This window comes from Vicugna pacos, chromosome 11, assembly GCF_048564905.1.
Source record: "Vicugna pacos chromosome 11, VicPac4, whole genome shotgun sequence".
Taxonomy (NCBI): Eukaryota; Metazoa; Chordata; class Mammalia; order Artiodactyla; family Camelidae; genus Vicugna; species Vicugna pacos.
The window spans coordinates 27061254-27073922 of NC_132997.1; the positions used below are offsets into that span (position 1 = coordinate 27061254).

The window sequence follows — 12669 nt, forward strand, 5'->3', positions numbered from 1 at the left end:
ACACATCATACACCCACATGGGATGCTCCTGTGTCGGATCAGAGCGGCTGCAGCTTGGGACAACGTGAGTAAATGTGTAACCCGCCCGTGTACCAGCCCGCGCTGTTCAGCAACAACCGTGTGCATCGATCACCCTGACTTCCTGGAAGGAGGCCCAGCGTGACAGTGGCCTGGCGTCCTTCCCTCTGCCTGAGGCCCCCACCCCCACGGCCCGGCCAAGTGATGTCACCCCCTCCCCCTGGCCCAGGCACAGGACGGTCTGGGAACCGCTCCATCCCCACCCCTCAGGCATAAATAGGGCCTCCGCGGCCTGGCGGGGGAAGAGGCCGCCCTTGTCCCGGGGAGGAGAGCAGAAGGTAAGGGGCCCCCCTCTCCACCCGCACCCCTCCCCAGTGCTCTGCATGGAGGGTGACTTGCCTGCTTGGCGGAGGAAGCCGGGGGGCTGTGTGGGAAGGGAAATGCTGCTGGAAGGCTGTGGCTAAAGGACACCCAGGAGCCAGGGGCCAGTGGGGACCTGTGTCACAGAGGACATGACCACTGAAGACCCAGAGGCTGGGTCCCCTCCCCTCCGCCCACCCTGGGTCTCACCAGGGGAACTGCTCCGCTCGGCCGCAGGCAGGGTGGCCCGGTCCTCCGCTCCCTCTGAGCAGGGCTGGGTGCTGGGGGCTGGTGCGGGAGCAGGGTCATTGCAGTCAAGAGTCCATAGGGTCCTCTTCTGGACAGAGAAACAGCAAGACTTGTGCAGGTAGCAGAGCTGAGGGGAGAGCCAGGCCCAGAGAGCCCGGGCTGCATCCCCACAGGGCTCAGGGGAGGGGTGGTCCAGTCTCCCACCCCTCTTTTGAGGTGGTGCTGTCTCTGGTCTGGGTCTGTGCACTCCAGCTCATCACTCTGTCTCCCTGAGCCTCAGTGTGCTCATCTGTAAAATGGGACTCATGGCAATGCCTGGCCTCCCTTGCTCAGGGACGATGCTGTAAATTAAGAGAGCTGATACAACGGGAAGGAGACTTCTCAACTGTCGGATCAACTGAAAAGGCACATTCTTATTTTAGTTCAAGAGCAGTAGAGATTGATGCTTAAATTGTGGACTATCAAGTCAGCGGGGGTCTGGGTTTGACAGCTAGTTCTGTCTCTTACTAGCTGTGTGACCTTGAGCAAGGCCCTGAACCTCTCTGTTCCTTTGCAAAACAGCATTAATTAATTCATTTAGCCACGACTTACCGAGTATGTCCTATGTTCCAGGCACAGTTTGGGGAATGCGGGGCAGATCAGTGAACAAAACACAGCAAGAACCCCACTCTCGTGGAGTTCCCGTGGGAGGAGGCGGGCAACAAATGCTGAACATAACAGACAAACAAGTAACTGGGCGGTAATGCTCCAGGCTCCAAGTAACTGGTCGATAAGGTGACCAGGGCTATGAGAAAGGTAAGGAGGGCAGGGATCAGGAGTTCAGGAGTGGCAGGGACAGTCACTGTGGGGAACCCTGGTGTCGATGAGGCCTGGCAGGAGGACAAGGGTGGCTGTGATGGTTAGAGGACTTGGTACACGAAAGTGCTGGAACGGTGTCCGCAATTATCAGCCTTATACACGCGTCAGCTGCTGTCCTAGCCTTAAGCACAGAGCCGGGACGAGCAGGGGTGCCTAGAAGGAGCGGCTGGTGAAGGGGGAGGCCAGGGAGGGGCAGGTGGGGGAGGGAGACCAGGGAGGGGGCGTCAGGCTGGGACCTCGCCGCGTGCTGACTTAGAGCCGGGCCATGACTGAGAGCAAAGGACGGCCTCTGCCTTGAAAACCACCTGACCGGTGCCCAGGCCTGCAGGCAGCCGGCATGGGCTGTGGTCACCTGCTCGGCCCCAGCCCAGGACCGTCAGGTCTGGCACTCGGCCCCACGGGCTTCCCCGATGCCTGAACCTGATCCGGCCTTTTACATCCTTTCACACGGGACGCGGACTGGCCACCTTGGTCTGTCTGACAGGAAGGCCTGTAAGGAGGGGAGAAGCTTCTGTTTCCGTTTTCCATGTCACGTGGCTTCTGAGAGCGGTGGATTGGGTCAAATGCCCTGGAAGGAAGGGAGGTGGGGGGCTGAGGTCAAAGTTCAGAGGTCAAAGTTCCTCTAGCAGTTTGGTGACTAGAGCAGAGCAAACACGCAGCGCGTGGGAGCCGAGCGCCCCGCGCTCCGAGCCGCGGCAGTTACGGCGCCTGGGAGAGGGGAGCAACCGACCGGGCGAGCGTGCGTCTGCAGGGAAGAGCTGGGCATTGGTGACGTGCTGCGGAGGCCGAGGCCAGCTCTCGAGGGCAGGGCTCGGTGAGGAGGGGCGTGGGGAGGCTGAGAAGTAACCTGGTGGCACGGTACACCCCTGCACGGAGAGGAGGGACATGCACGCATTGTTAGTACCGAGTGAACCCAACACGGCAAACACATCCTCTCAGTGAGAACCATCGGATAATAGAATGAATGGATAGGCAGAGACTGCCGGGGTCTCAGTCTAGTCCGTGTGCTCTCGGCCAGAGGAGAGGCTGGAGCAGAATCGCAGGGCTCTGGAGAGAGAAAGGTGCTGGAGATCTTCCCGCCGGCCGCGGGTGACCCGTGTCGAGGGCAGAGGTTCTAGACCGTGGCGCCACATCCGAGTCTCCTGGGAGTACCCGGAACAGACCAGTGAAATCAGGCCAGTGGCGAGTGGGGCTGGGCAGGGACGATTTAGAGCTCTCCAGGGTCCCCCAGGTCTGGGGGCTGAGACAGGTGGGAGATGCCTGGGCTGGCCCCCGCTAAGCGCGTGGTGCTCAAGCCCGCTACTTGTTAGGACCACGGGGAGACTGAAAGCCCTTCCCAGGCCCCCCCAGGGCCACTTAACTAGCATTTCTGGGAGTGAGATACAGATCCTCAAAATTTCTTAATCTCCCCAGGTGGGCCCAGTGAGCACTGGGCTTGAGAATAACCTGCGAGAATAAAAGGAGGCTGGAACTGGATCTGTGTTACATCCTTGCCGTGCGGCCTTGGGAACATTCCTTTCCATCTCAGAACTCCCCTCTCCATGTCCGCGATTCCTCCCTTGCCTGCCTGTGTAGCGGTTAGATCGGGTGATCCAGGGGAAAGGGCTTGTGTGAGCTGCCACACAGCACACAGATATGGCACCTCCATTCTGTAGTTTTGCACCTCAGCTGAGAAGGAGGGGAGCGTTTGTTTCCCCAGGTACTGTTACAACGGCTGAGTTTTTCATGCCAGGCCGAGTTCTAACTCGGGGGAATCCGCTGTGTGTGTTAATCCTGTGTTCCAAACTGGTTTACCCTCTGGGGTTGGGAGGCCCACGGAGACCGGCTGTCTGCCCCACATTTTGCTCTCCGGGGAAAACTTAAGTCATGAGCATGTGCATGCATATTATTAGTCTGCCCAGCTGCCACCACCAGTGCCAAAGCCTGGGGTCTTAAACAACAGAAATCAATTTTCTCATGATTTTGGAGGAAGGAAGTCCAAGATCAAGGTGTCGGCAGGGCTGGCTTCCCCTTTGGCTTGCAGATAGCCGTCTTGTCTTTGCGTCTTCACATGGCTTCCCTCTGTCTGCGCCCTAACCTCCTGTTCTTATAAGGACACCAGTCAGATTGGATTAGGGTCCACCCTGACGACCTCATTTAACCTGAATTACCTCTTTAAAGACTCTGTCGCCACATACAGTCACATTTTGAGGTACGAGGGTTAGGACTTTGTTGATGGGAATTATCAATAATCAGTCTACAAGAGGCTAAAAAAGAGTTTTATTTGAGGCAAACTGAGGATTGCAACCCAGAAGCACTTGAATTGTATTCTGCTAGACCACAAAATAGAGGAGGCTTATAAAGGCAAAACCCACAAAATTACATAAGTTGTTTGTCAAGAATTAGGACTGGAGCTGGCAGGACATGAGGATGTTTGTCAAGCAAGGACTGGTTGGAGTCCAAAACGGCTGCATAGTAACAAGGGGAGACCTTCAGACCATCAGGCTGCAGCTGGCCGCTGCTCGCAGATACGGTTTTGAGAAGGGCTGGTGGTGTCCTTGAGGGTGACACCATTTAGAAAATTCAAGTTTTCTGTGATGCAGGCCACCCAGCTCCATTTTGGATGCCTGAATCCAAGTTACTTCATTTTGATTTTCAAACGCATTCTTTGCTTCAATGGTTAAAGCAGATGGACCATGCATGCTTGACAGGCCATGAGATGGATCGTTCTAGTTAGCAGAGTTCAGACCAAATCGTGTATAAGCCAAAATGACCTCCCCAGACCTCAATATGTGAAACGTTCTTCCATCAACTTCAACATACGGATTTTTAAAATTCTGCATAAATATCATAACACTTCATTACTCAAAGTGTTCCTTTAAAATATGTTAAACAGTTTCCATATTACTCTTTTATTAAATAAGTAATTATTGACTAAAGCATCATAACACTGATTAACACAAGGAAAAAATGGTATCAGACATTCACGTAATTCTCAAGAAAAATGCTTGCAATATTTTGTGGAAACACTTGTTTACATCTTACTTGACATAATGATCCATCTCATATTTTTCTTTAAAAGCTGCAAATGTCTTGAGGGGAGGGTATATAGCTCAGTGGTCGAGGGCATGCTCAGCATGCACGAGGTCCTGGGTTCAATCCCCAGTCCCTCCATTAAAATGAGTAAATAAATAAAAACCTAATTACCTCCTGCAAAATAAAATAAAATATATAAGGAAATAAATAAATAAAATCTACAAATGTCTCCATATTTAGACATACCCACCACTATAAAAATTAAACAAAACAAAGGCCAAAGCCAACCCGCAGAGAAAGCGCCACCACAGCACAACGCATCTGACAACAGCGCAATCTGCACCTGGATTGTATTTGGAGCAATTTTCTACAGAGCTTTGAAACCATTTCTTCTCTTTGAAATTTGTAGACGTGGATGGGCTTCTCCTCTGCTCATTGGCTGCAGGAAATATTGCTGGAGGGCACTTAATAATTCCCTTTCACCCTTCCCAAAATATTTCAGGGTACCCAGAAGCGAGCGCCCCGTCCGCGATGGCTCCCGCTGGCCTGAGCCTGGGGGCCGCCGTCCTTTGCCTCATGGCCTGGGCTGGCCTGGCCGCCGGGGACCGGGTGTACATACACCCCTTCCACCTCCTCGTCTACAGCAAGAGCAGCTGTGACCAGCTGAAGAGACCGAGTGTGGAGGCCCCCGCAGACCCAACCTTCACGCCCGCCCCGATTCAGGCCAAGACGTCCCCCGTGGACGAGGAGGCTCTCCGGGAACAGCTGGTACGAGCCACCGAGCAGCTGGAGGCCGAAGACCGGCTGAGGGCCGCCAAGGTGGGGATGCTGCTGAACTTCATGGGCTTCCACATGTACAAGACGCTGAGCGAGGCGCGGAGCGCGGCCAGCGAGGCGGTGCTCTCCCCGGTGACTCTCTTTGGCACCCTGACCTCTTTCTATCTGGGAGCCTTGGACCCCACGGCCAGCCAGCTACAGGCGTTCCTGGGCGTCCCTGGGGACGATCAGAGCTGCACCTCCCGGCTGGACGGTCACAAGGTCCTGTCCGCCCTGCAGACCATCCAGGGCCTTCTGGTCGCCCAGGGCGGGGCCAGCAGCCGGGCCAGGCTGCTCCTGTCCACGGTGGTTGGCCTGTTCACGGCCCCTGGGCTGCGCCTGAAGCAGCCCTTTGTGCAAGGCCTGGCTCCCTTTGCCCAGGTCACCCTCCCACGCTCACTAGATTTGTCCACGGACCCAGATCTCGCCGCTGAGAAGATCAACAGGTTCATGCATGCGGTGACGGGGTGGAAGGTGGGCAAGCCCCTGACTGGGGTCAGCCCCGACAGCACCCTGCTCTTCAATGCCTACGTCCACTTCCAAGGTAAGGCCAGCCCCTGGGCGGTGCAGAAGGCGTTGTTCCTGTCTCTACGGACGTCTCAACAGAGCTGAGCAGGGCTGGGCCTGGAGGCGGGCAGGGTGGCAGACGTTGGGAAAAACCTAGGGCCACCCTCACGGAAGATGGAAGTGGCTGCCCCCCGGGCTCCCTGGATGAGCACTGGCTGAGCGTCCGTCCCCCCCTGCTGCCCTACTGTGTGCAGCCACTACATTGCCTCCTTTTACTTTCATCACTTAATCCCCTCTTGATGCGGTGAAGTGTGACTGCCTCTGTTCACCAGTGAGGAAACAGAGACTCAGAGAAACAAATCTAGTGCTCCAGACAGCACAGCCACTAGCGGGGGTCCTGGGATCCAAACCCAGTCTCCTGGCCCCGAGGCCCAGCCCCAAGCTCAGAAGGGGAGGGTTCCTGTCTCTTGAGAAGATCACTGTCCCATGCAAAAATAACTGATTGCCTGAATCACTTTCGTGTCGGGAGGGGTAATTACCAAAAAGAATCCCTATTATACAGGTTATTCATTCCTTCAACAAATAATCATTGAAGGTTTATTACCTGCAAGACTTTAAGTGACGTCCCAGAGGGGATGAGGAGGAAGGATGCACAGGCCCCAACCCCAGGTGGGTGACCAGGGAGACAGGCGGATCCCACAGACCGATGCCTCAGCCACAACCCTGCAGGTCATGGTGCTCAGTGAGGTGCCTCAGGGCTCAGGCACCCTCGAGGGGTGTCACCGGGGAGAGGACGGGAGGGAGGCCTGTTGGACGACTCAAGTCTGCAAAGGTCATTGAGGAACCAGAGCAGGAGCCACTTTGCTCAGCTGGATCTCAGCGTCCGGCAGGGCCGGAGAGATGGGTGGGGACCAGATGATGAGACTTTGTGATGAGGGGGAGACTGGAGTTCTGGGTGGCGAGGAGCTGAGCGAACAGGTGGGGTGGTAGAGGTCGTCCCCGGCCTGCGCTCTGGGCACTGGAGGTGGGGGTGGGGGGGTTGGAAGGTTCTGCAATTGTCTGGCAAACTCTCCCTGAACAAGCCCTGACACAGTGGCTCTGCGAATGGACAGGTGGGCGGGAGAGGCTGCGTTCGAGGTGCTATCCAGACAGGGGCACAGAGCAACAAGTAAGCAGGCAGTCAAAAGACAGAATCATGGAGGCAGAGAGAGGCTGAATAAAGCACGGCCATTTTCTTGCTCTGATGATACCCTGGAAGTCTGAAAAACCGCCAAGACAGAGGCTCCAGCCTTCCTCTGGGAGCAGGAGGAAGGTGATGGCTCTGGGATGTGCCGGTCCCAGCACCGACAGGTCAGGGCAGCAGAGTCCAGGTGGGGGACACACAGCAGGATGTGGCCACACCCCCTGGAGGACAGAAGGGGACCGTGGGCTCAGTCCACTGTCCCTAAGAAGAGTCCAGGGTGGAGAGCTCACTGAGAAAGTCCTGCCCCCAAAAGGCAACGCCAGAGAGCCACTGATGCCAGAAACTGGCCTCACTTCAGATGACAGAGCTGGACAGGAAGGGCAGAGCGGAGGGCTGCAGCCAGCCTTCGCTGGAGAGGCGTCCTTGACCTCTGGATGAGGACGGGGCACTGTGGTCTTCAGACGAGCAGAGAGGAGAGGGCAGCCACCCTCATTTCTTTCTGGACGAAGCATCTTTTTTTGTTTTAGTTTGTGGGTGGAAAACAAATTTAGTCCTTATTCCCCTGAAAACTAACAAGCCTCCTGCCAAGCCTGGGTTCCCTGGGGGCACAGGGGTGGTCTGAGGGCAGACCTTGCAGCCTCTCGCTCACAGCCTTCACGGGAGCTGACCTTGTGCATACTCACAGTGCTCCGAGGACAGAGGAATTCCCTCAGCCACCCGCTTCTCACAAGGGCCCGGCTGCCTCCCACCCGGAGGCCAGTCCTTCCAGCTCCCTGGCCCCTCTCTCCTTGGGCACCTCTGATTCAGTAAAAAGCGAGCCTGGACTTGTTGAAGTCACCTCTGCTTAGACCCCAAGTGCCAGGTGCCCGTGGGCCCCTCTGTGATGGGCTCATCCTCAGCTTCACCTTATTCTCCTAGAAACAATCACACGATGGGCCTTTCGAGGTGACTGGAGGACGGCTGGGTGGGGACGTGGGGTGCCTGGCCGGATGGAGACTTGGCTGCTGCTATGCAGAGAGCCCAAGCGACAGTGCCTTCAGCGGTCTGCTCACTTCTTCCACAATGGCTGAGCCAGCACCAGGCCACAGCCCAGCCAGCGAGGGTGGGAGGGCACAGGGAGGGCTCGCCCCTCCGCTCAAGGCCCAGCGCGCAGGCTGCACACAGCACGCTTGCTCACAGCCACCGGCCACCCTGGGGCGTCTGTCTGACCCTAGCAGCGAGGGGTACTGAGAAATGTGGAACTACTCTGGGTGACGCCGTAATGGTGGAGATGTCATTGGACACTGGACATTGGATGTGTCCAAACCTGCAAGATGCACACCGCCAAGGAGCCCTAACGTAATGTAAACTACGGACTCTGGGTAATGATGACGTGTCAGTGTCGGTTCCTCCATGCTCACAAGTGTACCATCTAGTGAGCGTGTCACTAGTGGGCAAGGCTGTGTGTTGGTGGCGGGGGAGGGGGAGGTAAGGGTGGGGTGTGGGGGAGGTGGGGGAGGGGATATATGGGAAATCTCTGCACCTTCCTCTTAATTTTGCTGTGAACCTAAAACTGCTCTAAAAAAATTAAGTAGTATTATTTGTTCAAGTGAGCCTGGCAGACCTCCGGCTTTTGGCTGGAAGCTCTGGGTTTGCGTGCACCTGACCAGTTTCTAGGGGGCTTGGATCCCTGAGCTGGTTTCCTTTGCCGGCCTTCAGTAAGGTGACAGGTGTAAAGTCTCAGGTGGGAGCGGGTCCCACGTCTTCAACACCGGCAGCTGGTGGATTTTGCAGGAGGAAGACTTGATGGTCAGGGTCCTGGGGCGTGGGGAGGGGGGCAGGGGCGGTGCCTTGCTGGTGGGGGGGGTCTGCCCCCTAGGCCGGGCTTCCCCCAGCCCTGTCCCCTCCCTGACTCTTCCCTTCCTGTCTCCTGCCTCGCCTCCAGGAAAGATGAAGGGGTTCTCCCTGCGGCCTGGGCTCCAGGAGTTCTGGGTGGACAACACCACCTCTGTGTCGGTCCCCATGCTCTCGGGCACCGGCACCTTCCACCACTGGCCCGACGCCCAGAACAACTTCTCTGTGACCCGCGTGCCCCTCAGCGCCAACACCTGCTTGCTGCTCATCCGGCCGCACTGCGCCTCCGACCTGCGGAAGGTCGAGGCCCTCGCCTTCCAGCACGACTTCCTGACCTGGATGAAGAACCTCTCTCCCCGGTACGGCTCCTGGGAGACTGCCTGGACCTTCCCGGGTGGCATCCCCTGGGGAGCGGGGAGCCGCGGGGCCTGTCCTGCCCCAGGGGCGGAGGAGCGTGGGTGGGCGCGTGTGCAGCCTGGGCCCAGCAGGTGGCGCCGGTGAGCATCCGCCCACCAGCTCTCCCTTCACCCACGGACCCAGCGTTTGACTGGTCGTCTCTCTCTGGGTTCAGGAGAGGGGAGGGGAGGAGGAGGAATGCTTGTTCTCACGCTTATGTTTATCCGCAGGGTTTGGGACCCCCTGAGAGGGGACCTTCTGCCTTGCATGGTTGGCTGCATCCCAGCAGCTTCCTGGGGACGGACCTCCTAAGAGCCTTGGGCCCCCTGGGGGAGGGGCTTCCTTGGGGTGATGCCCTTGACTCCAGAGCTTCCCCCCCATTAGCTGCCGGGGTCATCTGCTCGTCTTCCTTCCTTCCTTTTTTATTTAATTAATTAATTTATTTATTTATTCAAAATTCTGTTTTTTTATTTTTAAATTTTATTTATTTTGGGGGGTAATTAGGTTATTTATTTACTTATTTATTTAATGGAGGGATGGGATTGAACGCAGGACCACGTGCATGCTAAGCCCAGGCTCTAACCCTAAGCTGTACCCTCCCACCCCTCCCTCCTGAGGATGTTGTTTTAAGATTATCCAGTGAATACACCTTCAACGCCACCAGCCTGAAAAAGGAGTAGTAAAAAAGGACAACTGGTCATAGTCAGTCTCCAGAGAGCGCTGCTGTTAATTGCCATACATCCCTCCCCGAGTACTTCAAAGAAAATGAAGGGTTTTTTAATTGTACTTGTAGCTGAAAATTTTCCCAAGACACCCTAGCTGGGTGACAGTGGCCAATGTCCCTTCCTTCAGGGACACGTGCCACCTGGCTTCTCTTGTCTTCCAAGAGCCCTGGGTGTGGCCTGGGCCTCACAGCACGAGCCACCCGGGACATTCCTAACTGTGCGTCACCTCCCCAGGGCCATCCGCCTGACCATGCCTCAGCTGACACTTCAGGGGTCCTACGACCTGCAGGACCTGCTCGCCCAGACCAAGCTGCCCACCCTGCTGGGTGCCGAGGCGAACCTGGGCCAAATCAGCGATGCCAACCCCAGAGTCGGCAAGGTACCAGGAGGCCCGGGTCTGTCTCTCCCTGACGTGGGCTCTGTGTGTTCATGGAGTGGGAGGCTTGGCTGGGAGGGACACAGAGGAGGCTTTGGTTGTTGGGGGAGAGGGTGGAGAGGAGAGCATGGCCAGGTAGGTGGGCGCCTGGGGTGGAAGAGAAGTGACTGGAGCTTTCTGGGGCTTTCTGGGGACAGATGGAGAGAAGCGAAGCCCGCCCAGCAGTGCTGTGTGGCTCTGCCCAGCTCGGGCTGGCCTCGGGGGTCCTCCCCACATCCCGCAGCAGGGTCAGGACTAGGCTGGGAGAGTGAGTGCCCCTGGCCCAGTCACGCAGCTCCTGGCTTCAGGGAGACATTTGGCAGTAGACCAGCTGTCCCAGGGCCACATGGGACAAGGTGCCTCTGAACTGAGAAGTGCCTGGGCGCTGGGGGGAAGGGTGGCTTGCAGCCCTGGCCTCAGAGCTCTCTGTGCTAAGTTATTGAAACGAAGCAAGCACTGGTGGCTGGGGCCCAGGCGCCAGGGATGTGCTGGGGGCAGCAGGTGACAGGGGAGTGGGCGGGCTCAAGGGACACTTGGGGAGGAACAGCCATGTCCCAGGTAAGGGGCTGGAGAAGGCCTTCAGGACTGACCCTGAGGCGTGCTGCTTTGCAGGTGCTGAACAGCGTTCTTTTTGAACTAAAAGCCGATGAGGGAGAGCTGCCCACGGAGTCCGCCCTGCCGCTGGCTGGGCCCGAGGTCTTGGAGGTGACCCTGAACAGCCCGTTCCTGTTGGCCGTCTTGGAGCGCGAGTCGGCCGCCCTGCACTTCCTGGGCCGTGTGGCCAACCCGCTAAGCACCGCGTGAGGCCTGCCGCCAGGGCCACCAGGGTCACCACCCCAGCTCCGTCCCCTTCCACTGAGTCTGCCTGGAGCCGGAGAACAGAGATCCTCTCTGGGACCCAGTGCTGTTACAATGAGGAGCGGCCTCAGTCCTCAGGCTTCTGGGGGAAGGATGTTTAGCTGCTCCCGAGAGAGCTTGAACACACCTGTTCGTTTGTGAAACCCCCAATGGTTTCCGTTCTCATGGACAAATTGGGTTTTAAAATGAAAACATCCATTTTTTATTGCCCCAGGTTCACCTTTAGCTCACTGAGTGTGACAGGTGACCTGCAGGGGGTCCCACAATGCTGTCCTTTCTCTCGGTTGCTCAGTGTTTCTTTCCCCTGAGACTTGTGGTTTTTGAAAAACACATAACGAAAGTGTCTGAATGTGCATTAGATGTAATCCCACTGCTGATTATCCCTGTGTTATTAATAAATGTCTTGCAACCATTAGCAAAAAAGAAAAGGTCTTTGACTTAAGCAGCGGCGGGATAAACCTATGCGAGTTCGCTGACGGACTGTACCGACAAAAGGGCTTTCTAGGACGGGGAGCTGCGCTTTGGGCGGAGGCTCCCTGGAAGGCGCAGGCCGCCCTTAGTCCGGTCTGGAGGAGTCCCGGGTGCCGGTGACCGGCTGCGCGGACCCCACCAGGAAGGATGGGGGTGGGGAGGGCAGCCTGCACCTCTTCCTCCCGGAACACCAGCTGACTACTGCTCACGCTGGGCCCGGGAGCAGAGGATGGAGAAAGAAATCTTCACAAATGAACATCTGCACATCCCTATCTGTCTGCTGGGTGCCTGCTTGTCCCCGTGGGTCGGAGGGGTGGGACTAGACCCCCACCTTCTAAATCTCGGGCAGAGCCTGAAAGGGAGGTGGGCCCCCGCTGGCACACCCTGCTTGCCCATAACCAAGAAGTGCTCGAAAGCATCCTCTCCGTAAGTATTGAAAGGACTAAGCAGGCTTGTAGTATGGCCACTGCTCACATGGGCCAGGGAGCACAGGAGGACAGGGGAGGGAGCTGAGAGTCACCGAGGGGTGGGAGTGGGGCAGCATCTGTGCTCTGCTTGCACGACGCTGCCCCTCCAGCCCTGGGGCTGGACCATTGCAGCCGCACTCCAGGGGGCCGGGCTCCTCTGGAGGGAGCAGGAGAATGGGGGTGGTCTGCTCCTCTGACTGAGGCCTGCAGCAACAGTGTCCTTCACATCTCAGCTTCTCCTACGCCCAAGTGCCTCCTCTGTAGTCGGAACACCTCTCCCTAGTTTTGATGTCAAGGGAGATGTCTGGTCCTTCCCACCTCTGGGGGTGTGGCCAGGCCTGAAGAGGCTGCTGGTCTGCGGTGCCAGGCACACGAGAGGCAGCGTGGCAGGTCCTCAGAGGTGTGGGTTCCAGAGATGGACGGGCTGGGCAGGCAGCCCAGCTGCAGCACCCACTTCTGTGTGACCCGGACCCAGGGACGCTGCTTCTCTGGGCCTCC

The 12669-nt window shown here is 57.2% G+C and overlaps 1 protein-coding gene across 1 annotated transcript; it reads left to right on the plus strand.

The window, feature by feature from the left end:
- Positions 1–277: 277 nt before the first annotated feature.
- Positions 278–11646, plus strand: AGT (angiotensinogen). The gene is made up of 5 exons (XM_072972281.1): positions 278–356; positions 5003–5860; positions 8931–9198; positions 10195–10339; positions 10988–11646. Exons 2-5 carry the CDS (start codon positions 5032–5034, stop codon positions 11177–11179), a joined length of 1434 nt encoding a protein of 477 aa, XP_072828382.1. The 5' UTR covers positions 278–356; positions 5003–5031; the 3' UTR covers positions 11180–11646.
- The last annotated feature ends 1023 nt before the right edge of the window (positions 11647–12669 follow it).

What these genes read in the sequence shown, in the direction of transcription:
- AGT (XM_072972281.1), top strand. Translation starts at nt 5,032, where the DNA reads ATGGCTCCCGCTGGCCTGAGCCTGGGGGCCGCCGTCCTTTGCCTCATG. An exon ending in TGCCTACGTCCACTTCCAAG is followed by an intron (nt 5,861 to 8,930) that starts GTAAGGCCAGCC and finishes CCTCGCCTCCAG; the next exon opens with GAAAGATGAAGGGGTTCTCC. An exon ending in ATGAAGAACCTCTCTCCCCG is followed by an intron (nt 9,199 to 10,194) that starts GTACGGCTCCTG and finishes TCACCTCCCCAG; the next exon opens with GGCCATCCGCCTGACCATGC.